Here is a 25053-nt window from a genome sequence, read left to right as displayed (position 1 = left end):
TGGCAGAGTGACAAAACAATCAGCTTGGAAAGTGAGTGCTGCAAAAATGCAGATTATTGGAAAAGCTATTTTTGTTTTTGTTTTAAATGTAACTTAAAGGAAGATGTACAGTACAACAGTAATGTTTCCAATGCTAAGCTGTTAGCATGTTGTTGAGCCTCTTCAGAGCCTCTGAGGTTATTCTAGAAAATGCACTTGACAGCATCTGTTATATTGGGTTGTTGGAGTAAACAGATGTTTGCATGACGTTCTCAACACTCTGGTGCTGAGAACGTAGGTGCAGCCAAAAGTTATTGAAGTATTAATATTTGTCAGCTGGATGAGCCAATTGCTATGTTTAATGCGGTGACACTTTAGAGTAGGGAACATATATGACCATAAACAAACCACTTATTCACATAATTACTCATAATAAAGTACTGATTTGCATCGAATTATTTTGCCCAGGAACGATCACTGAAAGTTCACTCTAAACAGCACCATAACTACACATTATTAACAGTTAATAAGCTAGTAATTTGCTGAACAATAGTTAGTTCCCCAATCTAAAGTGTAGCCAAAATATTGATTTCTGATCAGGACCTCCTGTGGGCTTATTTTCCTGTGGAGGCACAGCCCAGTTCCTCCCACAAAAGACTGGCCTGTTGAATACGAGTCAAATAAGCTGCTTGACTTCACGCTCTCAGGATCAGAGTTCTCTCTTGAGATGACATTCTTCAAATTGCAGTCATTTCCCACGTAGGACAGCAGTTGGCCTGACGATGTCAGTCTGAAAGCACATTCTCATCAGAGATGAGGGGGACGCACCTGAGCAGCAAAAGGACCAGGAGCTGATGGAAACCATCTGTCCACACGTCATTTTGAAGCATTGCTCGCCGGCTCGGGTCCCCAGGTCCAACAAAAGCGTGAGCGACAGGACTTCATTAGCCGCACTATGAGACCTTTGGGGATTGAAAGTACAAAGAGCATCGCTATAAGGAGAGGAGGATCACTCTGTTTTGTTGAAGTTAGGGGCTCAGACTGAAGAAGTGGAACTTGCTGTAACTGGGAACAGCTGCACCAGGATTCAGCGTTAACTATAAAGTTAAAAGAAAGATAATATCTAATCGATGAAGCTGTTGGTTTTGTCCATATCCTTGCACTGAGTTCTATAAGGCTGCTGGACTGTGATGACTTGGACCTGAAACAAGTTCACAACCTTGACATTTAAAGGTCAAAATCTGCTTTCATTGTCTGTTGTGTTGGAGTCTCCAGAGCACATCTTGGTCTTGGTTTCTACATCTATCTATCTATCTATCTATCTATCTATCTATCTATCTATCTATCTATCTATCTATCTATCTATCTATCTATCTATCTATCTATCTATCTATCTATCTATCTATCTATCTATCTATTTATCTATGTGCCTGTCTGTCTGTCTGTCTGTCTATCTATCTATCTATCCTGCTCTTATGAAAAACGTTGACACTAAAGCAAGTCTTCATTCATGCTTCGACTCGATCCTTGGTGAACATTTTAAACTGTCAACGAAATAGCTGTCAGCTATTGATCCAGAGTTCCGACCCGTGCTGCGGTTGTGACGGGAATCGGAGCTTGCCGTTTCTGCCAGGGTTGGATCAGGAACTTCATGGAGTGCTGTGAGGTCAGACTATGGTAGACAGCAACTGTGTTTAATGTGCATAATCTGCATCAGATGTCATCCGCCGCAGTCACAGCGGATCATCACAAGCCTATTTTGGAGGAAGCATAGCTGCCAGCTGGAGCAGCCGACATGTTTTAAGAATTTCCTCCCCCCCTCTGGTTTGATTGTGCTTTCAGGTCAGTGTGATTCAGTAGCTCCTTGATCTGACCCACATGTTTATACAACCTCCAGTTGAAAAGAGGACATAGACGTGATACACAAACCTGCTCTGACACAGCGTGTCGGGACATCACCGGGTCGGCTAATAACCGAGCAATGACAAGCAGATCAGACTTCAAAAACAACTGCAGGGGATCTGAGGATCGGCAGATTTCCATGACAACACCTCAGCGATGAGTCAGAGGGGATGCGGCACAGGCAGGCACACAAATATCTTCAGCGAATCTTTCGCCGTCCAAGTGATGAAGATGCTCTCCCGGACAGTGAGGTAGCATTCTGGCGTTCTGACCCAGGCATGATCCGTCATGCACGCAGATGCACTCGCTAGTAAAGAAGACACTCCGGCTGTCAGGAGGGAGGATGATTCATTGATTTGTGGCGAGGTGTTTGGATGTGTTCCTGGATGCTGGGATGATGAAACTCTGACTCGCTTCCTTTCTTGTGTCACAGCCATCAACATCGTGTTTAATGTTTCCTCTCCTTCGTGCCAAGAAGGCGTCACTGCCGGAGCTTCGTCCCACATCATTCCTGACAGTCCGCCGCCTGTAAGGACACTGGTGAGACACGGGCTGAGGTCAGCGGGTCGCCAAGTTAAGTGGACTTAATGTGCAAACAAGCATGGCAGGCAGCATCGGGGTGGAGGAGGAGCAGCTAAGTAAATCCGTCAGCGCAGTCAGGTGATAAGCGCTGAGAGCGCACGGCTGATCTGTATTGGGAACTCATGGGAGGTGTTTTGGGGTGACTGAATTCCTACTGGAGACTTAAAAAGGAGGCTTTGGATGAGGCTGAAACTAAGAATGTGTGAGAGAGGTTCGGGTTCCAGAGGACTTAGGGTCTGAGTGGTGCAGCTCACAAATAGATCCAGCTGTTTGCAAGGCTTGTGCGCAGCGGTGACGGACGGAGAGGACCAACACAAACACAACTGCTTCAACAGTTCTGCACACCTGACATTAATCTGAAGCAGGCAGTGCTACAGTGTACTTCACAGGAGTTTCAATGAAAAGAAGCTTTTATTATACTGCTGCCTAGTCCTCTTTCCGCAGATTCAAATGGAAAATTGAGGAAATATCAACTTCATCCTATAACTATTAGTTAAAGTATTGTTATTCATCTAGACTGCTGTTTTACCTTAAGATTTTAGGGAATATAAACGGCCAACAAAATAAAGGGCTTTTGTGCGTTTTGTTCATCTGTAAGTTTGAACATTAGGTTCTTTATTTCCTGTTTTATTTTGGTGGGGTTAGTCTGGTCTTCCTGTGTGCGCCTCGCCTGTCTCCGCCCCCCTCTCATCCCTTCATTGAATGCACCTGGTGTCTTGTTTTGGTTCCTCTTTATCTGCCCCAGTGTTGCTGCCTCTTCCTCTGCCATCACGTCTGTGTGTCGCGTTTCCTCAAGTCCTAGTCAAGTCACTATCTTCTTGTCAAGTTTAGTCGCGTCTCCTCGTCAAGTCACGAGTCTTGTCTGGTTGAGTCCTGCCTTGTCTAGTCGAGCCATTGTCAACTTCAATCTCCACGTGATGTTAAGTCACAGTCCTGTCGAGTCCTGTCCTGTCTAGTCAGGTCATCAGCTCGCCTTGCCCGGCCAAGTCTCACTGTCAAGTCAAGAAACAGCCTGGTCGAGTCTCATCTAGTCAAGTCAAGTCCCAGTCAGCTAAGTAACTGTGGAGTTCTGTATCGTCTGGTGCGGTCATCAAAGCTGTGAATGGTCAGTAAGGGTCTTGACTCATCCACGTCTTCATGATCACTCGCATCATGTCGCTGGGCTGGGATTATACTGTAGGAAACAGTACATTAATTGAATATGCATATCATAAAGACCATTTTTTTACAAGTTAACTTTATAAAATGATTCAATGAATGAAAACTTTTACTTCAAAAGTATAAAGTCACTAGTTTGTGGAGGTGAAACATTTGAGGAAATGGCTCCTAAAACCAAGCATCAAAGGGTTTGGTCAGATCCTTCACAGATGAAAAACAAACAAAACAAAAAAGGCTTCACCTTCTCTGCTTCCTAAACACCACTTAAAAGCAACTCAAGTTGGTGCTTGAGTGTAATTCCAGCAGCGGCGCACAGTGGGACACCTCCACAGGGAGGAGGCGCGGGGGTGGGTGTCACCAGGTGGAGGGTGTGGAAGTGTGTTCAGGTGTCATCAGCTTTGATGACAGGCGCTACTCACCCGAATGCTGCTTTGGCCCTCAGGCTTTTCATTAGGGCAACATCACAGGGGGTGACGACGAGGCCACCCTGTTGTTTGGCCCGGGTGGGGCTGACTCCTAATAGACCACCATTAGAAGTGCTCTAATAGTGCTGAAGTGGAGATGGAAAGACTGAGCTAAGCTAAGCGTGTTGGGTCGCCGCTGTGGGCGGGACTGGAATGATGGAAATCTGGGAGCTAATGGGCAGGAAAAGGCAACCGCTCCCCACAAAAGCCTCATTTGTATTCAAACAAACCAACATCTATTCTGTCAAAACCAGCCGCACAGTGAAGACAGAGCCGGCCGGTTGGCGTCCACTAATTGAGCGCCCTCACTGGTGAGGGGATTCCCGCCTGGTGTCTCCGACCCATGGCTTCATTGTGAAGGCGAATTAATGAAGTTTGCACCATCCCACTTCGGCTCACTTGGCTTGACACAAAAGCTTGTGCGGAATAGAGAGTCCTACTGCAGGGAAACCAATTAGACCTCCGGTTGTGGCTCCAGTCTGGAAGAGATTCGACTGGAGAGAAAGTGGTGCGGTGAATGTGGCTCTGTGATGAAACAGATGCCGTCTGAAGAGCTGGGTTTTGCCTCCAAGTTGGTGCCAAAGCCATTTGTGCTGACGTCACAGTAGCAGCAGGAAGAGGCTGCAGTCCGTTCTGCATCAGGCGGTCTGGACAACACACCAGCTCTGGGCTCCAGCGTCACAAACATGAGCTGCTGAGATGCCTCTGTTAACTAGAACACATTTGAGGCGCCTCCAGTTTTTAGATGCGCTTGTAGCGATGAGCAGCTTAAGAAGCGCCAAGATCAAAAACCTCCATGATCTTGTAACATTATTTCTGTATCCAGTCATGGAAGGAAAACTCTGTCATGATGAAAATGGTTGATTTGGAAAATTATTCTGTGGAAATGAGTTGACAGTTAGTGAAGTGTATGTCCTCACAAGGTCAAATTACAATTAGGGCTGTAAAAAAAACGTCTTCCATGAAGTCACATTTACAACACATATAAAATGTGTGATTCTTTTGCCATTAATCACGGGTTAACTCTCACTGACAGGATTTCGATGACTTTTTTTTATCAATTGTTGCGGCCAAAAATGCCAGATTTTCTGGCAGATTTTTAAAAAATGAGGTGGTCAAAGTTGAGATAATTTATGGTTCTGGAATAACTTGACTAAATGAGCTCATAAAAAACTATAGCCTGATGATTGTAACAAACTATGCCATATTTACAAAAATATTTCAAGTCCAAAGAACACACACACACAATAAATAAATGTAGATAATAAAACTAATAGAACCTTTTTCATGGTGATGTTCCGTGAGTAGTTTCCGGGCTGATAGTGTGTATTGAGCGCTCATTGTTTTGTTTATGGAGCTTCTCACAAGGGCGGAGACTGACAGATGTATGGATGAACGAAGTCTGAGAGGTAAAGGTGGGGAATGTTTGTGTGTGTGGCTGGAGTTGTTCAGCAGCGCATTAATACAGACAATTAAAACAGTTGCACAGGTATGATATGTTCCACAGGGTCGGGATGTAGAGAGTCAGAAATAGCCTGGAGAGAGATGGATCTCACAGTCAGCCATGTTTGTTTACATTGCACTAGCGAGTTCCGCTTTTTAGTTCCGTCTATTCCACATTTCCATCATGGGAATTTGGACATTTATGAATGGACTCAAAATCGTTCATGTCCGAATTGTGACCCTTGGCAGCAATTTTTGTGGGCAAATGTGAGTGTTTGCCCTCGCACAACTTCATCTCAACAAGGAGGGAGGGAATATGATGGCACACATGCCATGTAGAGGGGCGGGTGAAAGGAGACTGAAGTGGTTGGTGGAATTGATGGGAAAGTCGCTGTGATTGGACAAAATGTCAGCGCCTCACAGAACTTGCCAGGATTGGTTTGCGTTTATAATTGTGAACACAACAGTGCCACTTCCTGGTGGGAGAGCTCAACATAAGCTCCTACACCAACAGTCAGTGAGGTTTCCTCCAGCGTTGCTGCTGAGTTACTGTGTCCACTAGAAGGTAGCCGTACATTGAGACACATTTTTCTTTAAATCATGACTGTGGCTCCAATGGAAACTTCCTATAAGTTAATATGATACGCCTCAGTGACTCTTCATAGCCTGTGAGGTGGAGCATTTCCTGCCACTGAGGCCTTCTGGGAAGTCTCACGCCCCCCCCGGCCCCGCAGCCAAATCCAGCTTAGAGCACTTCATAAGGCATTCATTAGTCGTACAGGAGCGACAGCGAGGACTCCAGACAGAAGATGACTCATTTTTCCACTAAAACACTGGAGACAAAAGAACACTTTTTTTCTGTCAGGAGGAAATGAAGGCCGTCAACCTAGTCCATGAATAAATCAAGACCATCGAGTGACGACTGAAAGAGGCAGGGCTCCAGTCTTGAGTGACGTATAGAACAAGTAACAAGATGTTGTCCGCTGAAATCCTGCCATCTTTTAACGTTTAATTTTACATTTCTGAATGGTCAGTGATGCGATCAGTGCCTTGGAGGCCTGTTGAAAGATGAAGATGTTTCAGATATGTGTATCACACTGGCAGAAGCTCTCAGTGCTTCAGGCAGATCCATTATTTTCTGTCTGTAAGCTGCATGTTTACATTGAACCTATTAAAGAGCTGTGCTTTTTGACTGATGAGGGTGAAACCAACAGCCACGCAGCCACAGAATCGCTCCCAAAATATTTGGTCCAGATCAGATGACAAACATCAAAACCTCAACAGAAACTGCTTCCACTTAGAACCAAATCATGACCAAATGAAGCGGGTCAAGTACTGAAGAGCACCTGAAGCCCATAAAGTGCGCCTGGGTTGGCGACACACACTAAAGGCCCATTTATGCCCAACATTACGTACGGATCCAGATACGGACGCATCCCCCTGTATGTGCTCTGCGTTCATTTCCTCCATATTTCTGCTGGTTTCCACAAAGCTTATGGATTCAGATGAAACAGAGCAGTACCACCAGGAAACTATGGCTGTTGCTGTTACTACCTGGTACGTAGCTCTAATGAGATACAAACAAAACATAACAATGGTGGAAATTATCTGTCCTCCAGTAGCGATATATTTAACAGCATCACCAGCCACCGCATTATCTTATTATCAATACTGCTTCACAGCCGCCATCTTGGTTTTGGAGTTTGTTGTTGGATGTTAATAGAGCTAAAATCTGGGCTTCAAGGCCTCTCAGTTCAGGTGGCAGCAGTGAGGTCATGAGCAGTATCACGATCATCACCTGGCCTTATGGGTCACTGACAGTAAGAACCACACAAAAACAGGCCTGAGCCGTAACACAGAGAATCGTAAGCCAAGAGTTTGGGAGAGCTTTCAGTGTCAGATCTATAAACAGAAGGGCATGGTTCTCTCCACCCGCCTCACACCATCTAATGGTATTTAGAAATTGTAATACTATGATCATGTTCACGGTGCTGCAGGGCTTCGTGGCTTCTTCACTCAACCAGTCAAGGAAAATCAATCGCTCTGAATATCACTCGGCACAGCAGACTGTTGCAGTCAGCCTGAAAACTTTCAATTCAAAAATAAATAAAAATCTTGAGGAACAATATGTTTTTGTTTTGTGCATGCTGGTCATGCTCCGGAACGAGAGGTCCTTGGGGACTGACTTCTCTCAAACACTTGTCGCTCCTCCACTTCTGTTTGTATTTCTTCTTAATTAAAAAAGATCTTCATGAAACAAACAGCTGAATGTTTATTTGACCATCTGTTCACCCGGAATGCTCATGTTATTCTTTTGCTGAGTCATGTTGATGTTTCATTCCCGGAAATCCATACGGCCAAGTTTAAGGCGATTCCCAAAAGGATTGTAGAATTTGTAACCAAACAGTTTCTCCTGCTGAGAGGATGACGAGTGGCCATGTGTCATACCTCAGACAGGGGAGGCCCTCGTGCCTCCTCTGTTTGACCTTTAATGTTTGGACAGGCGAACACGCAGCAACATCAACATACGTTCTTAGCAAGTTCATAACAATGGTTTGCTGAAAGGTTGAATACTTCATCATCACAGGGGCAGCTGGTGCAGGTGACGTGATAGGGAAGGGCACTTCATGACTTCTAATACGTCCAAAGAAATGCAGATAACTAGCAGATCAGAAAGGTAGTGAGTGAAATAGTACTTTCCAGTGAAAGGGTGAGGAGGTTTCATGAAAACGTGTCCTGTTTCCAGAGGCCACCAGATGGCGCTGTCTGCTGTAAAATGTTTGGTCTTGAACAACTCATTCAATGAAACCTCATATCATTACTAAACCCAGAGCGCCATCTAGTGGCCTCTGTAAATTAGGACCCTGTTTCATCAACCCTGCAACACTGATTCATGATACCTCACCTACTGGTACTTCCACATCAAGACGTCAAGTAGAAATGAAACAAATCAACACCTAAAACGGGACTAAGTACCTCAAAAGATACTGGACTCCTACATATGCTTTTTGCACATAGTTTGATACATCAGAAAAAACTAGCCCCACCGTTCGCTCAGCAGGAGCTGAAACTTTCCCAAGCTATGCTCACTCTATTGAGGTCAGGAGTCATCAGGAACTGCTCCCACTTCGGGCCAATAGCAGTAACATTGAGGGGACGTTTTTAAGTCTTAGAATGATTTGTTAAGACCCATTCATACAACCATCCTCCCCATAGTGTGAGTGTTCTCACAGTCAGAAGCGGGGAGGGAGATGATGTGACCCCAGCGTTTCAGCAGTGCTGAAACACTACAACTAATGGCTGTGGACGAGGCACCAGTGTTTATGTTCTCCGCTTGAATGGAAACAGTCTATCCACCAATTTTTTTGGGGTGGTTAAAACAAATGAGGCTGCTTAGCTTTGTAATGTCATCGGGCAAATAGCTCCAGAGTGAATCAGAAGACAATTCATCTTGTCATCATCTCAACCCACTTGAGTTATTACACAGTATGCAGATTGCAGACTCACTCTAACAACCGGGAGTCTGTCAGTGGTGATCCTCTAAGCCCACTAGATGGCGCTCTTGGTTTAGAAACAATGTGAGGTTTCATTGAATTAGTTGTTCAAGTCCAAACATCGTACAGCAGACAGTGCCATCTGGTGGCCTCTGAAAATCAGGACACTGTGTCGTGAAACCTCATCAAGCCATCACTACTCGCAGCTATTGACCCACTCCAGCACCAACAGACTGTCTTTAAAAGGAATCTCAATCAGGTCCTCAACCGAAAACAGACCACAGATCAGGGTATAAAATCACTTTCTATTGTACAGCCATAAAGCAAAAGAAGACATAACATGGTGCTTCCATTCCAACAGGCTGAACAGAAAACTGGTTAACAGAAGCAGACACGGCAGTATCCATCCTTGATCTTGGCCTGGCGTGTTTGACACCACACGATGTCAGCAACATGTATGGGAGAGGAGTGAGCACAGTGATGGATAGGAATAGGAACGTTGTCAAGTGACAATCTCCACTGAACTTTAAATAATCACTCGTAAGGCACCTTTTTTCCAAGTGCTACCAGTGACGAGCGTATGAGGATGAGTCAAGTACAGACCGTTGGAAAGCACCATCTCTGAACCATGTGTCAACATACAAAGTACTTTAAAAAGCTTAAATACAAAATAAGAAAGTAAAAAAACCCTGATAATAATCATTGCCAAACGTATAAAATAACAGTCTATTGGTTTCAAAAGAACCTATTTTTTGCATATGGGTAGGCTCAGAAAAAGCAGTGGTGAAAATAATAAGATCACAATTAAAGTCATAAAAAACAATAACAAGCATGTGGTGGGATTCACTTTTAGGTTCAAAGGGTGTCAGTTCAGGTCTTTTCTGCCAGATAAATAAGGGTTTTGGTGAGAGACATTGACTTGATCAGAAGTTTTTGAAGATCTCCAAGTCCTTCTGAGCGACGGGTGGGTCTTTCTTCCAGTCATCCTCCGGGTAAATGTCGAAGTTGGACGTGTCACCCTCGTGGGAAACTTTGGGAAGGATGGGCGGCTGTGGAGACAGGTACGGTTGAATACGCATCATCAAGACTAAGGCAAAGGTGAAACACCTGCACAGATGTTCAGATGGAGTTTTAGCTTTAGTTAGTATACAGTTATAGGATGCAGCAGTTCAACATCTAGCTGCACTTTAGGGCTTACGTTACGTACACACCCAGATCCAGACGGATCTATCTGTCCGTGCTCTGCGCTCATTTCTTCCGAATTTCGGCACGTTAGCTTACGGACCGGTGCAGCACCATCGGAAACCAAGGGGGCAGTGTTGCTGTTACTACACGACACTTATCTCTAATCTCTAATGTTTAGCCAATAATTGGTCCCCACAAGTGACAACACTTCTGGACTCACAGTGCCTGACAAAAAGGTTCACACCATGCACAGTTCGTCCGACTCGGGCAGCGGCACCAGACCTCTTGGACATGGAGCGCCACACAACCCCCACACTGACGGTGCGCCCAAGTAGAATAGAGCAATGTGAGGTGATAACAAATGACTTACATTGATTAGAAATGAGAACATAAGAGGCGTGCTCCAAAATCATATGTATGTCAGTTCAAAGCACAAAGCAAGCTTCTTGACGTTCAGTTGCATCAGATATTAGATGCTATTTTGACTTAAACGGAAGATCAAATGTGTTCACCACTTGAAATATCTGATGACATACTTACCACACTCAGACTTTATTTGAAAACATGTTGAAATAAAACTAGGCTTGGGGAATCAGAGCTGTATGACGGGTGTAAACAGCAGTGCTGTGACATGACCCTCGACTGATCGATCTGATGCTGCTCTGTTTCGGGTTTATTTTTCTTGATCACAATCAGGGTTTCTGCTTACTTTGTGAGAAGTTAGGCTGCCTTCCAAATTTTCCCTTTTGTCTTATTGTTTCGTCTTGGTTCAGCGCATTTTTGCACGCGAGCCCGAGGAGTGTCCCAATTCTCCGTTGGCCAAGGGAAAGGGCGAAGATGTGGGGATAACATACCCATTGAAAACAAGATTTTCAGGATGTACACTTGAAACCATGAGATAAGATGAAATGCCCACGAAGCGTTGTGACCCTGATGTTGGACGACGCGAGCGAGCAACACGGAGCACAAAGGTGAGTCATAAAAACATAGTGACGTAAAAAAACTATCTTGTTTTGTAATAATAATAACACTACCCGATAGGGCACGCGCATCTTCGGCATCTTGTGTTTACATGAAGGACCGTATATAAACACACAAAGCCGACACGTAATGTTTACATTCTAGCATTGGCTTTGACGCTAGTGTCCGTGACGATTCCATTGGTTATTTCACATGAAAAACATCCGTCTTTTAGCCGATAGTCCTTGATCACAACTGTCCTACCTTCCACAGAGTCGCCTGAAGAAACTCGACAGCTAACACGGTTCAGGAACCGCCAATGAGCTGGAACTCCCGATGTAAACACACAAAACTACTTAAGACGTTAGCCATTTGTTCAACAAACTATATTTGCGTTCTTCTGTTCTGCTGAATCTGTATATTCACGTCTTTGCTGTTGGGTCCTTTCCAGGAAACTATAGTGGGACAGTTTCGACTGGAAGCAAAGGTGACAGCCCAACAAGCTGGGAAAATGTCAAACAAAAGTACAAGGTATATTGTATTTACGATTAATAAATATGCCGACTCAACAAAAACAACAGCGAATGTCAACCAAACTATCATAAAGCCTGCATTGATACAAATCATATCATAATATTTATGTGTCTCTGTTCTTTAAGAACTTGAACATGTCATTCTGAGGCTCATAAGATTTGCATCATGAGTCAGAAGCATCAACACCCTCACAGCTTCACTCCTGCAGACGTAGTATTCAGTCAGCAGCAAACTGAAGATGTAGCCAGTGTCAAGTGGTGTCCCATTTCTTCTTCGGTGAGCCGCGGACCTCATTCATGTCATTTAGCCATGATGTTTCTTACATAACTTTTCAGTCAAAAAAAAAAGTCCCGAAAACCACCACGGACATTGTTTTAATCTGTTTAATCACGTGAGATAAACGTGGCGCTACATGTAGCATGTAGCAAATATAGACACAAAATAACAGCTGCTTTTCTCTGTATTGCCGGGATCAGGACTAAATTAGATTGGTTTTATTGGAAGCGACCTCTCATGTGGTTATGTGTCTTCTTTATAAGAGGCTTTGTAATGCACTTGAAATATCACAGGACACTATGGCTGAAGGCTAATAGAGATTAAGTTAATCTGTTTTGCCAGGCAACATGTGATAAATGCACGGTGAATGACGCTATAAAGACTAAAGAGACAAACGCAATAATGTAGTCTCTTCCATCATGAGAAACTAGAGGCTTAAAATGGCTGGCAGATATTGTTCATCTATTCATGGAAGCAGTCCTTCATCTGAGAGAGCAAGATGTTAGGATTATCGAGTCACGAGTGGGAACAGTTTTGATACTGTCTTCATCGCCTGACGGTAGGGCTGGTCACTTAATCGAATCTTTACCTACTATTATGAAAACGTGATAATGGTCATGAAACTATTATTTAGCCGGACACCCGTCTCATTCTGACCCGATGCACCCAAACGCTGCACCACGCCCCATCCCCAGTGGGAAGCTACTGCGGGGGCACAGTGAGCGCGCTGTCAGCGAGAGAGCTCAAGCCTTTACTCGGAGTGGGGGACGCTAATATTAGCCACTGTTCGCTCCCGACTTGGTCGCGTGTACAGCATGGTTTTCAGCGTCAGAACCTCCGAGGAGCAGACGCTCAGTCACAGCAGCAGTGCTCGCTGCTTGTTGGAGATGTTTCGAAAACCAACGATTATTTGGAAGTGCAGCAATACATTAGAACAATCGCTTGCGCTCAACCTGAAACTGGGGTGATGAAAACAAGCGCTCCTTGTCATTCATCACGTAGGAAGACTCGTCAAATATGATAGTGACTTCTCTCATGATCTCATGAAAAATGACTAAAAGCTCAATCAGAACCACAGAAAAATCCATGCATCCCAGCTAAGTGCCTGCTCAGCTGGAAACATCGTCTCCTGTCTCCACTGGCCTCTAAAGCCAGACCACACAGACTGGTGTTTCTAGAAAGGAACATTTAACCTACATGATGAAGGTTAAAATTAACTGTTAGATTATTATTTATATTTTACAAATTGTTTCATTGTCGTTCATTGTTCAACAAAGTTTGAAATGACAGCAAAATATTACATTGAGTTGAATAATAATTTGAATAATCGTGATCATGATACGAATCAAAATAATCGCGATTATCATTTTTGCCATAATCGTCCAGCCCTATAACGTAATACACACACTTGTAATGTGTTTCTCATGAGCTTCACCTTCAGTTTCCGAAGTGGAACGGCATCCCAGTCGACCATCTTGAACCACCGATGCTTCTTCACGTCATCTGCTCCATTCTGAAACACACACAACTTTACCTGCCTCACGTACCTACGTTAATCAGTGTGACTGTGAAAATGGAACATCTTGTTGCGCTTCACAGTTCATGTTGGTAAAAATGACGTTCAATTTAGAGACATACCACCAACACACTAGAGACGATGACTTTTACGAATTGATCAGTGTCTTTTCAGCTCTTTTACAGATGGGAGCAGGTGCAGCTGCCTGCGGAAGGCAATTCAGGGCAAACCTTAGCTCTTACTGGGACTACACGGCCTATAGATTACACTCAGCTGGTTGACTACGCAGAGAGGATACATTTCTCAATTTCAGTTCCCTCCAGTTTTGATCTGCACTTCCACAGATCAATAAACTTTACCTCTGCAAAGTCCAGGTGAATACAGAGTACCTGGTGTGGGTGCAGCCCTATTCAGTCACTTGTACACCCAGTTTAATTTAAGGTATCACTTAAATGATAAAAGAGTTGGAACAGAACATAAATCTGCCTCGGACCATGTCGATGGCGCAGAGTAGAGGGCATTTGCAGTCGGTTTCCAAACCCATTTGAGGCAAACATTCAGGGCAAATAATCCTGCAAAGCAGCCAAATGCAGATAGTTGCCACTAGTCCCTCAGTCACCACATCTTATGACGCCCTTCTTTGGTCTTTCGGTTTAGAACATCCTGCGGTCATGCAACACTTCTTACTCTAATGTTGCACTGACAGGATCCAACGTCACAATGGCTTGGTTCTGATTCTGGCTTTGATTCACTTAGATCAAGATTTGCACTTATTTAGAGTAATTCAGTAGTACCACCTTTGTAGACGATATATCATGATTTCATACTGCATATTTTCCTTTTCTGAGCATCAACAATGGCAGCATCTTCCATTTGATGTTGCTTCATGCAGCTTGATACAACGTCACCGCTCATTAGATTCATGTTTTTATCTCCTATATGTGCGCAACGAAACCTATAAAACGGACACTTAGCTTGGCGCGGCTGATGAAACAAGTGGGAGTTGTGGTGGCAAAACGCCCATGAAATGCAACTAGCATGACAGCTGCTTGTACATTACATCGTACAATAAGTATGTCAATAATTTCATTTTTAAATTGGAGTAAACAGGATAAAGAAAACATGTCAATATTGTCAGAATAAACACATTTGGCATCCACTGGTCAGTACCTTCCTGCTTGGAATGATGTAAATCACTTGGATTAAAAGTGTATTGGTGTTAGTGAGAGCAGCGCTCACGTGACTGCCACTTTACACTACACTAAACTACATGCAGTCCTTCCTTTGGAAATTATATTCACACTTGTCTCCTGCTGTGGAACGTGACAAGGCTCCCTTTCTTTTAAATTGTTACCAGTAATCCATTCCGTTGTGACTCTGCCAGGAGACATTTAGAGTTACTCCGCCGTAAGACTTTCAGCACTCAAGTGAGAAGGTGTAAACTGCTGATTGCCGGGAAAGTTGACGTCATTTTAAAGGATATCGACTGAGAGCACAGCACTCACACAGGGTCACATTGTTGAGGAGTCGTGCAGTACTTGGAGTAAACATTGGCTCAGCTAGCATTTGTTCTCATTGGGATTTCTTCTGTTGCTGACTGACTTTGTGTTAAATCAAGCACAGAACTGTAGTGAAATGTCAGTGAACTGTAGGATACCTTCCATAAACATACAGCTTATTGTACACACTTTGAATGCGTAAACACAATTACTGAAGCTGCATCTTCAAATGACTGTGAGACACTTTTTCAGACTTCGTCTGGTGTGTTAAATGATGTATTTATGAAACTTCACAGGCCAAGAATAATGGAGTCAGCAATTCCATGAAACAGTCTTAAAATGCTGACTGAAGACTTTGGCTTGGAAGGAGAGGAAGTCGTACCAACTCACCTTCATGTTGCCTAGTCGCCTGGCTCGGTCAATGACCAGAAACTTCTTGATGAGGTCTCTGGGGAGAAAAGAAAGAGTCAGTCAGCGCAGCACGCCTCTCTTTTTCTCTTCAGGCGCGGACAGGACTGTCAAAGGTCCTGCCAAGCGCTGTCATAATGACAAATGCACTCTCGCTTAAGGTGACGGAGGCTGACCAATGAGTTGTGTCGCCTTGACAATCATTTAATTGGAAATATTGTCTGCTTTTCTAGCAAGGACCCAACATCATAAACATGTGATGGAGACATCCCAGGAAATGATACAAGGGGTCTTAAAACAGTGTGTCGGATGAAATGCCATCGCAGCAGAAAGAAACAGAGCCCCAGATTGTGCAGCAGTATCTCACAGCAAAAGAAGCTGTGACAGGCTCATAAATAGGGACTTGCAGTTGACAAGTCAGCGATTTCCCTCTAGACATTTTATTCCACTTTCTTTAGCTTTAAGTCACGAACATCACTTTACTAGATGAATGGCGGGAGGAGGGGAAAACACAGCCTTGTGACAAGAGAGGAAAAAGTCTTGAAGTCAATGTTATTATTCTTTTTGCACAGGCTTTTGTGAGCCTTTAATATTTGCTAAAACTTGTTGCCATTTGACATAAGAGAATGGGTCGACTATTAATGAAGAGTATAGATGGATGCATGAGAAGGTACCATAAATTCTGGACTATAGAGTGCACCGGAATCCAGTTTTCGTGCATTTTTAAGCCGGGCGCAGCACTGACCTCCCTATGGCACAGACAGCACCACTGCACCCGCGGCTTACTGTATAGGCTGGTGCAGCTTCTGTATGAACAAGATCACATTTCCTTCTTGAATTCAGTGGGAGCGGCTAGTATTCTGGTGCGCTCCATCGTCAGGAATTTACAGTAATTTCAAAGTTGATGATAGACAACTAGTTGTGGCAGCCCCAGATGACTTTTGAACAGAAATCCAATCCAAGCAATACTGCCTATAGTCCTTTGCCTTTTGCTTCTTGATGTGCCCAATGGGCTCTTCGTCTGCCTGACCACTCTCAACAATATGTGCCCAGAGAACAGCTCTCTGTCAGCAGGAAAGCGGAGTGACCAGTCAGAAAGCTCACGGTTTACTCTGCAGTCAAAGTGAAGTAACAAAGTTTCTGGTCCACATTACCAGCGCTGAGCGAAACACTGTCTCTCCCTCACACATACTCAGCGCCATCATGTCACCTCGCCAGTTCCAACAGTCGGTCTAATGGGAAGGTGAGCAGCGAAGGAATGGTTCAAATCAGTGAAGCGTGTCATTAGCGACTGCAGCCAACGTCAAGCCCCTTGGGGGGGTCGTTGACCTGCTGTTGAGAGGACACTATAGCACTCCAAGAAGGACAATCCTGTACATTAGGGTCCAATCAGCTGCTTAGACAAATGCTCTTGGATTGACATTTCATTTATGAGAGGCGGGTGGGGTTGCTTTTAAGGCTTGTTCAAAGCTTGTGCATCTTATGACTGACACCAGATTTCTTTACAGCACCTATGAGGTGTGTCTGCTGCACAAATCAGTATCAACGATTCATCCTTTGTATGCTAAGGCTTTTTAACTGCTATTGTAACACCCGCCCCTCTGGTGTTTCCCATGAGTCTCTCTGCCGCCTCCAACTGGTTCAAACTCTAGGCTTTTAACTGGCTTTAACAGACAACATCATATCTCACCAGTTCATCTTCTCCGCAGTGGCTTCCTGTGTATTTTAGAATTGATTTTTAAATTTTAGAAATAACTTTCTCAGAAATATCAACCCCCTATGAACCAGCTCGCAGTCTACAATCCTCGAGCAGAACCCTTTGAGCCATTCCGAAGTCGACGCTGAAATCTAAGGAAGACTGAGTGATTTCAGTCAGAGCGCTTCGACTGTCTTGACGAAATAAGACCGACTGAGTCTCTGCCTTCTTAAAAATCTCTCTTAAAAACACGCATTTCCAGACTGCCATTTACGTGATTGTTGTCTGGTTGTTTCTCTTTTATCATACTGTTACACTGCTTTTTATTTGCCTTTGTGTGTCTGTGTATCTGTCTTGTTTTTAATGTTGTTTGTGTTTTGCGCTGTTTCGACAGTTGCGAGTCAGGTCCTTAATGTTGATTTTAATCTGTGTCTATGAAATCTGTGTCTGAAAGACACACGCACCTAGTTATATAAAGCACCTTGCTATGAAAATGAAGGTTTATCATTGTTGTTATTATGAACAATAAGTGCGACAGCACATCATCAGGCTAAAAGGCACGTTTATGCTCCCATTACATATGAAAATGTACTCGTCCGTTTCAAACGTTGTTACCATCACAGATCACATGCTTCCATGCGTTTACCTTGGTATTACTGTTCACCAATTTATCCACCAGGGGGCAGGCCAAAGAATTAATTGGTAATAATAAATTGATCTACTGTATTTGTATTAAAGAAGCAGTTTGTCAAAAACAATGACACATGTAGGCTGGTGTGCAAATATTAATTTGCCTAATTTGTGAGCAAGTGTGAGGACACCACGTGAGCACAGACTGACTCACTTAATGACCAGCACTAACATAAAATGTTTGCCAACAATGAAAATGATCTGTTGCTATTTTAATTTGAAGTTGCAGATTTTGAAAACTGAAAACTGAAACTTAACAAAAAACGTATCAAAAATGAATTAAAATAATTTAAATATTTGACATTCAACTTTAACTGGAGAAAAAAAACAACAGACTTTAGGGTTGGAACTCACTTGACATAGAAATCCAGATGGCGTGGGAACTCAAGTTTTCCAGCGAGGATCTTCTGGTATATTCCGAACGGGTTGTCATCAAAGAAAGGTGGGTAGCTGTAGAGAAGTATGAAGCTGTTAGCATAAGTACTGACCTGCATTGCAACACAGTACTGGGAAGGACAAGGAAACATCTTGAATGCGTTTATGATGCGGATAAACTGCTTTTGCACATGGATGTTGAAACAATTTGACAATTGTGTCAACAGGGGTTTTGTAAATGCTTTCCCAGCTCTGCTGTTCATCCCTTTGCTCTGACCTGGACAAGTCATTACCCACAAATTGCATAATGGCAGTGGACCCAAAACACATTACATGTGGAGCAGACAGGCACATAATCGCACCAGTTTGTCACACAGCGCCTGGACGTTCAGACAGCGTTAGGAGACAGTGGGATGTGGGGAGTCTACAGGCTGGTAGACGCCAGCGACGGCAGGCAATTTCTTCCCCGTTAAACTGCTGATGTCATAAATAGAGAATCTAGGTCAATGAAGCAATACAATACTTCTATTTTGTGAGCAAAATCATAGTTCAGCACAGAAATAATGGGTATTAAACACACATTGATATGACAGGATAAAGTAAAAGCAAATGGAAAAAAAAACATTAATAATAGAATTATTAAAGAATTATGTTCACCAGTGTGAAAACAGTTATTGGAGAACAGAATATTGTCTTATATTGAATATTGTTGAAACAGAACACTGAACACAATGAAGTGTAAAAGACTTCAGATGACATTGCTTTGGTGAGGATTATGCTAATAAAATAATGTTTCAGCGACTAAGAAATTAATTCTAAGACCAAAACAGAATTTCAAACCGGAAATACAATGGAAGGCAAATCAGACCCTTGAGAAGTTCCTTGACTTTTTTTCAATGATTGTTGTTTTCAGAGAATTCAGAGAAGATTTTTTTTTATTGCGGTCAAAGTCGTGATCATTTATAGTTGTCCAACAACATGAAACATGAAATAAGGACCTTTGCAACTAAGCCTATAATAAAATATTGTCAGTTCTTAGAATAAAAGAAGCTCCAGGCTACAAAGATTATAACAAATATAATAAATAAACAGTAAATAAATGTACATGCTCAACAAAAAATGCTGACAAAATTTTTTGATGATGTTCCATGAGTAGCTTCACAGCGCGTAGTGAGCACTCATTGTTTTGTTATTCTATTCTCCAAATCATTATACAAACCATTAGTCGTTTGTCTAGTGTGATGAAAAATGTTTTCATAATTCACTCCCCTAAAATGTTCTTTCTCATTGGCATTATTGAAGATTTCATTTATGCTTTGAACAAATCAGAATTTGTTGATGGTCCCTAACTGATGCTGGGTTGTAGCATTAGCGCTGCCTGTGAGAGTGTGTCCGTGACTGGTGAACCCTAATCGGGGATATGGAAGAGGACGCTGCCGCTAATACTGGAGCGGATGCCTGTCGAATATTCAACTATTTTCAACACGGTGTTTGGCTGAGGTGCCACCACAGTGGGAGACTCTGCATGTGGTGATATGAACTGCGATAGGAAACTCCGCACCATCTAATAAAACAAACACAGATCCAGAGTTGACCAATGTCATGATCAAAGGTTTCTTGCATTAAAAATAAGTTTAAAGCTATGATTGTGAACCAAACTCTCCACAACTGTTACACGCCGTTGTTGGCTGTCAAATGCTGCAGAGATGGACAGCATGGTGCACTGTCAATGTCTCGCCATATTCATGTATGCGAGGTCAATGCAGCGAGTGTGCCGTGTGTTTATCGGATTTATCACGAGATGCAAAATTCTCATTGCGGGCATTGTTTTTGGCAGTATATTGTGTATGATAAGTTATCGCCCATCCCTAGTTCCATCTATTCTACATTTCAGTCATAGAAATTTGGACATTTATGAATGAATTCAGAATCCTTCATGTCCGAATACGAACAATATGAACATTTGGCATCACACGTGACTTCATCTCAACAAGGAGGGAGGGAACATGATGCCGCACATGCCATGTAGAGGGGTGGGTGAAAGACGACTTAAGTGATGGGTGGAATTGCAGATAAAGACAGAATTACTTCTTCGTCATCCATCATTTTCCATCAGGCGTTGCCACAGCAACGCAGGCTACCCCTCCTTAACCTATCGTGCACGTCCTTACTCACTTCATGTCCACGAACCTCAATGGTTGGATAATTATATTTGTTATTCCTCACTCCAGTTTCCACTTGAAAGGGCACTACAGACTCATAGGTTCATAGTCAGTGATGAACATCTACACAATATGGCCTGATAAGGATAATTCAGTCAGAAGCAGACGGTCATGATTCAACCCCTCCCTGCAGCACTGGAGTGATGTGCTGAGGGCAGCACAGTGTCAAGTCTCTGCCAGCCATCAATGGCTGCTCTGATAAATGCAGCAAAAAGGTCACATTCTTTCTACAAATGTAAAGCCCAGGAGCTTTGCCATCAGGATATAAAAGATGGACGGTGTGGCTTAGGGCAGGCAGGTCTACTGCACGCTGGTGACCTTTCTGTACAATTGTAGCCAATATCATCATGTTCGCCAGGATCAAGCCACAATCATAACCGTCCTTCATTCTAAAAAAGGTCGATCAATCGTCATCCAAAGTGACTCAGCTTTGTTACGATAGATCCTCAGATAGTTTCAGCAACTTAGCCGCACGTTGCTTCAATAGCCTCACAAACTCTGTTCCGCTTCACAGGTTCAACAGCCTGAAATCATTCCAAGGATCTGGTGTAATGAATAAATGAATGAGGTGTGATTGTATCAGCCAAACAACTCTAACTGCAGTCGCAATCCCAATAGAACAGAACTGTTGTCAACTTGTAGGGTTTCCTTTGTATACAATGGCAAGGACACCACCTTTTTCTTGGCCACATTACAAAACAGCGTGCGAGTCGCTGGGAGACATGGACGCCAAGTAAACTTTTGTTTGGGAGCTGAAAAATGCTCAATCTTTTTGTCCCTTATTTAATCATAAATAAAGACTATAATGATGTTAAGGTAACACTTAAAGCTCTCAACTATACAATAATGCATTTATAAAGCTTAATAGAAGATGTATGAATGTTCATAACCATGTACAGCAACATATGAGGAGGATTGTAAAATATAATTATATAATATATAAGTTGTGGATTTAACTTAATCTAATTATTAAGACTCTCTGAACCCCAACCACACACTTTAGTATTCTTTGAAATAACTTTTCTTTTGAATTCTGCAACTTTTAATATTTCATAAACCTTGTAAGTTGTCAGTCATGATTATGAACGTTCACAGCAACTTCTATGAAACCTTATAAATACACTATGATGTCTTATGAATGTAATGCTGCATTTTCAATGAGAGCTTGAAGTAAGGTGAAACCAATGTTCATAGCTTCTACATCATGTTTTTGAATCATGTTTATACGATGCATTTGGTGGCATGGTGGACATGTTGATAGATTGATTGCCTTTATGCGGGGTGAAGAATGCTAGAAATGCAGGTAAAAGAAGAACATGAAGAAAATAAAGATCATGGTGGAGGTATGCACGATTCATAGAACCTGACTTGCTGAAGCAACACCGGATGGGAAACGGAAGCTTATATTCAAGCTTAAAATTAAATTTAAGTTAATAGAAGATGACATGCTTGTTTACAGCTCACTTTGAGGCTGATCCTCTCAGTCAGTATTATTGGTCACTTTTAGGGATCTATCACTCTAAATAAACTGTTTATTCATTTGTGTATTCTCAGCATATTATCCAGTCATTAATAATAATGAAGTATTGATTATAGTCATGTTTATACCCTGAAATACTCAACACATGTTCACGCTGAACAACACTGCAATTACAGAGTATTAACCACAAATAAGCAAGTAATTTTTCGATTAATAGGTAATGTATTTCCAATCTAAAGTGTTACCATATTATTGAACTATTAGATGAAAAATCATGACACCATGACAGATATGTGATGCGGTTTTTATGCCAAACATACTCTGACCAGTCAGGGCACGGCATGAAGGAGCACTGTGGAATCTCAGCAGCAGATCCTTTAAGTTTTGGAAGTTTCAAGGTGGGGCACAGAGCAGACTGCTTTTGTTGCACATCCCACAGATTGGCTAAAGATCAGGGAAATCGGAGGCCAAATGAACACCAGGGTGCTTTATAGTTTGAACACAAGGGTCTGCCTACAGAGATGGTGAATGCGAGCTGTCAAAGCAGAACAAGACCCAAAGCAATACACTATTTTAAAACTTGTTCTTCAAGTCTCATAAATTCCTCACATCCAGCTACCCTGTCCAGATTTGATCCTGCTGGAGACATTTTTTTTGCACTTTCAATAATGGATAGAGTAAACATAGACCTGGCAAACTTAGAAGCGCACCCGCTGGTACATTGAGTTCTCAAATTTGACAGAGCAGGTGCAGACAGATGTGTAGCATCTGAATGGACAGATTCAGGTGGAGGTGATGTTAAGGCGACACAGAAGATGGCATGCAAAAGCATTTATAAAATGTTTTGAAAATGGGGTCCTGCATAGAGACTGACTTATGAAACCAACATAGCAATGTTCTGAACTTGAATCATGAATTCTTCACATATTTTATTGACATTAAAGCGCTCAAATGCTCTGTCTAGGCTCGTGTGTCCAAAGTCCTGACACCACGGTTGGTCTCAGCTGCTGCTTCTCATCTCCGGTCCTCCAGGAGATCGGCTCTGTGGGCAGAGCTGTGGACACGCGGGTGAAAACACAGCATCTTGAGCGCTTCAATGCCTATACAACGCCTGTGATTTCATTGATTAGACGTGACAAGATTCAAGAGCATGACGCTCCAAAAATCCATATATTAGCTCCCTTGTTGTACACCGTGAGCTGCAGGGTTCAGACTGTGAGAAAAGAGTTGTGGGCTTTTAGTCCGGAAATTACGGTATTTATAATATGAACATAGTTCACAGGCTAGTTAGGTTGAGCCAGACACCAATTGCATCTTCGGTTCTGTCCTCCATACGTTTTGGTAAGTGAAGCATAAACGTCATTCAGTCTCCTTGAAGAGGGAGTCAAAGCGCTAAAGTTAAGTTGGGAGCAATGTTGCGTTTGTTAACACTAAAGAAGTTTTGCAGTCAGAGATTAAACAATATGCAGCCAAACAGACGAAATGACCTCATTCATAGGTCAGTGAGGTTCACTCAAGAAGCACCTAAATGCAGCATCACTTCACACCACAGCAAGGGTTGCACAAGCAAGGGTTGTGTGGAACAGACAAATGGACTTGTCCTAGGCTGATTGGGGCCATAACAAACAAAATCAAATTGTGTGTTTTCGCATCCTTGCAACTCTCTGAAACATGCTTGCATTTGCTGCTTTAATAACTAAAGTTGCGCCGCTATCAAGATGTAAAAAAGCCCACCAACACAAGTTTTCTTAACAATCGTCATTCACTTGCTATTATGCAGGTACCTTGTGGTGGATAACAGCTATGACATAATGACAGCCGTACCCATTGTTCAATCTTAAATGTTGCTCAGCGTCTGTCTTCACAATGGAGCAATATTCCATTCCATCAATGAACACTTATGTGTGGCACTCCAATTGCGTCAAATACAATAATGAATCCAAGGCACAACTCAGGAATACAAAGAAGAATATTGCTCAGACAATAAATGGCAGAGAATTGTACTCATTCTTTTGGATTGCATTGCAAAAAAAACAGTGAAACTGACATGTTTGGAGTGATACAGTTCATTAGCTAGACCAAACTGACAGATCAACAGTAAAAACGGGCCAGTCAATGATCATCAAGTATAATAAATAATAAATAAGTCATTATCCATTGATGCATCAATCTGTCATTACAACGTGAAACATTTGTTCCCAAGATGCCTCAGATCTCCCATGTTTTGCTAAGGAGACTCCATTGAAGAGGTCTATCAAGAGGTTGAAATGAATTTCTGGAACAGCTGAAAAAGCAATGATCTGGTCTGACTGGAGGTAGAAGGCGCAGTGAAGTGAACAGTGTCACCTAGTGTTGTAGGTACTGCAAGTGCAACACATACCCAGCCAGCATCTCAAAGACCAGGATGCCGAGGGCCCACCAGTCCACTGCCTGACCATGACCTTTGCTCTGGATGACCTCAGGAGCCAAATACTCTGGAGTCCCACACAGGGTCCAAGTCCTGCATATGGAAATAAAAAACACAAGAACTAATTAAAAATATATATGAATTATATCTTTGATCATGCAATGCAGAAAAATAATTTGCTTCTTTAGCTGAATGTCATTTCATTAGTCCTGCACTACCAAAGCAACCTTCAACCATTACTATAATTGGTTTTGCAAATCATGGTAATGGTTTTCATTCCAATCCACAATGGAAATGAAGTGATGTGCGCTACAGCACTATGACTTGTTTTAATAATCTATCTGATAAGAGAATGCACAGTGAAAAGTAATTAGTAATGTAATGAAATGAAAATCAAGAATGACAGTTTACATCAAACTGAAATAAAAAAGAAAGAGGAAAGAAAAATTCAGACCATAATATGTCTCTGTAGATTAGAACACGTAAACCAACTGATTGAGAGCAAGTCATAAACCATAACCACTAATTGATCTGTTCTATTATAAATGAAAAACAACAACTAAAGCACGTTACAAATTGAACAACGTGTGAAAACCAAAATCCCACAGTGGAGCCGTCTAGGTTGTTAGGTAGTGATTTTGTTTTGTAACACACCAAACATACACGTGAAATTCAATAAAAATCAGTTTGGTATTTTTTTGCCATCTCTTTTACCTTAAAATTGTGCAGGTTTTTCATAACTTTTGCAGTCTGAACTGATGATACAACATATATGTCATGTAT

The 25053-nt window shown here is 42.5% G+C and overlaps 1 protein-coding gene across 1 annotated transcript in view; it reads right to left on the bottom strand.

The window, feature by feature from the left end:
* Positions 1-7797: 7797 nt before the first annotated feature.
* Positions 7798-25053, bottom strand: part of prkx (protein kinase X-linked) — a 32134-nt gene continuing 14878 nt past the window's right edge. Inside the window, exons 4-8 of the mRNA XM_053853502.1 lie at positions 24244-24363; positions 18141-18236; positions 15383-15440; positions 13413-13490; positions 7798-10071 (exon numbers count right to left, since the gene is read on the bottom strand). Coding sequence (XP_053709477.1) covers positions 9946-10071; positions 13413-13490; positions 15383-15440; positions 18141-18236; positions 24244-24363 — 478 coding nt within the window. The 3' untranslated portion in view covers positions 7798-9945. The remainder of the gene's footprint in view (positions 10072-13412; positions 13491-15382; positions 15441-18140; positions 18237-24243; positions 24364-25053) is intronic.

The sequence above is a fragment of the Synchiropus splendidus genome, chromosome 1 (assembly GCF_027744825.2).
Source record: "Synchiropus splendidus isolate RoL2022-P1 chromosome 1, RoL_Sspl_1.0, whole genome shotgun sequence".
In the NCBI taxonomy this organism is placed as follows: Eukaryota; Metazoa; Chordata; class Actinopteri; order Syngnathiformes; family Callionymidae; genus Synchiropus; species Synchiropus splendidus.
The sequence above is the reverse complement of the archived record's forward strand: the minus strand, read 5'-3'. Positions and strand labels throughout refer to the sequence as shown.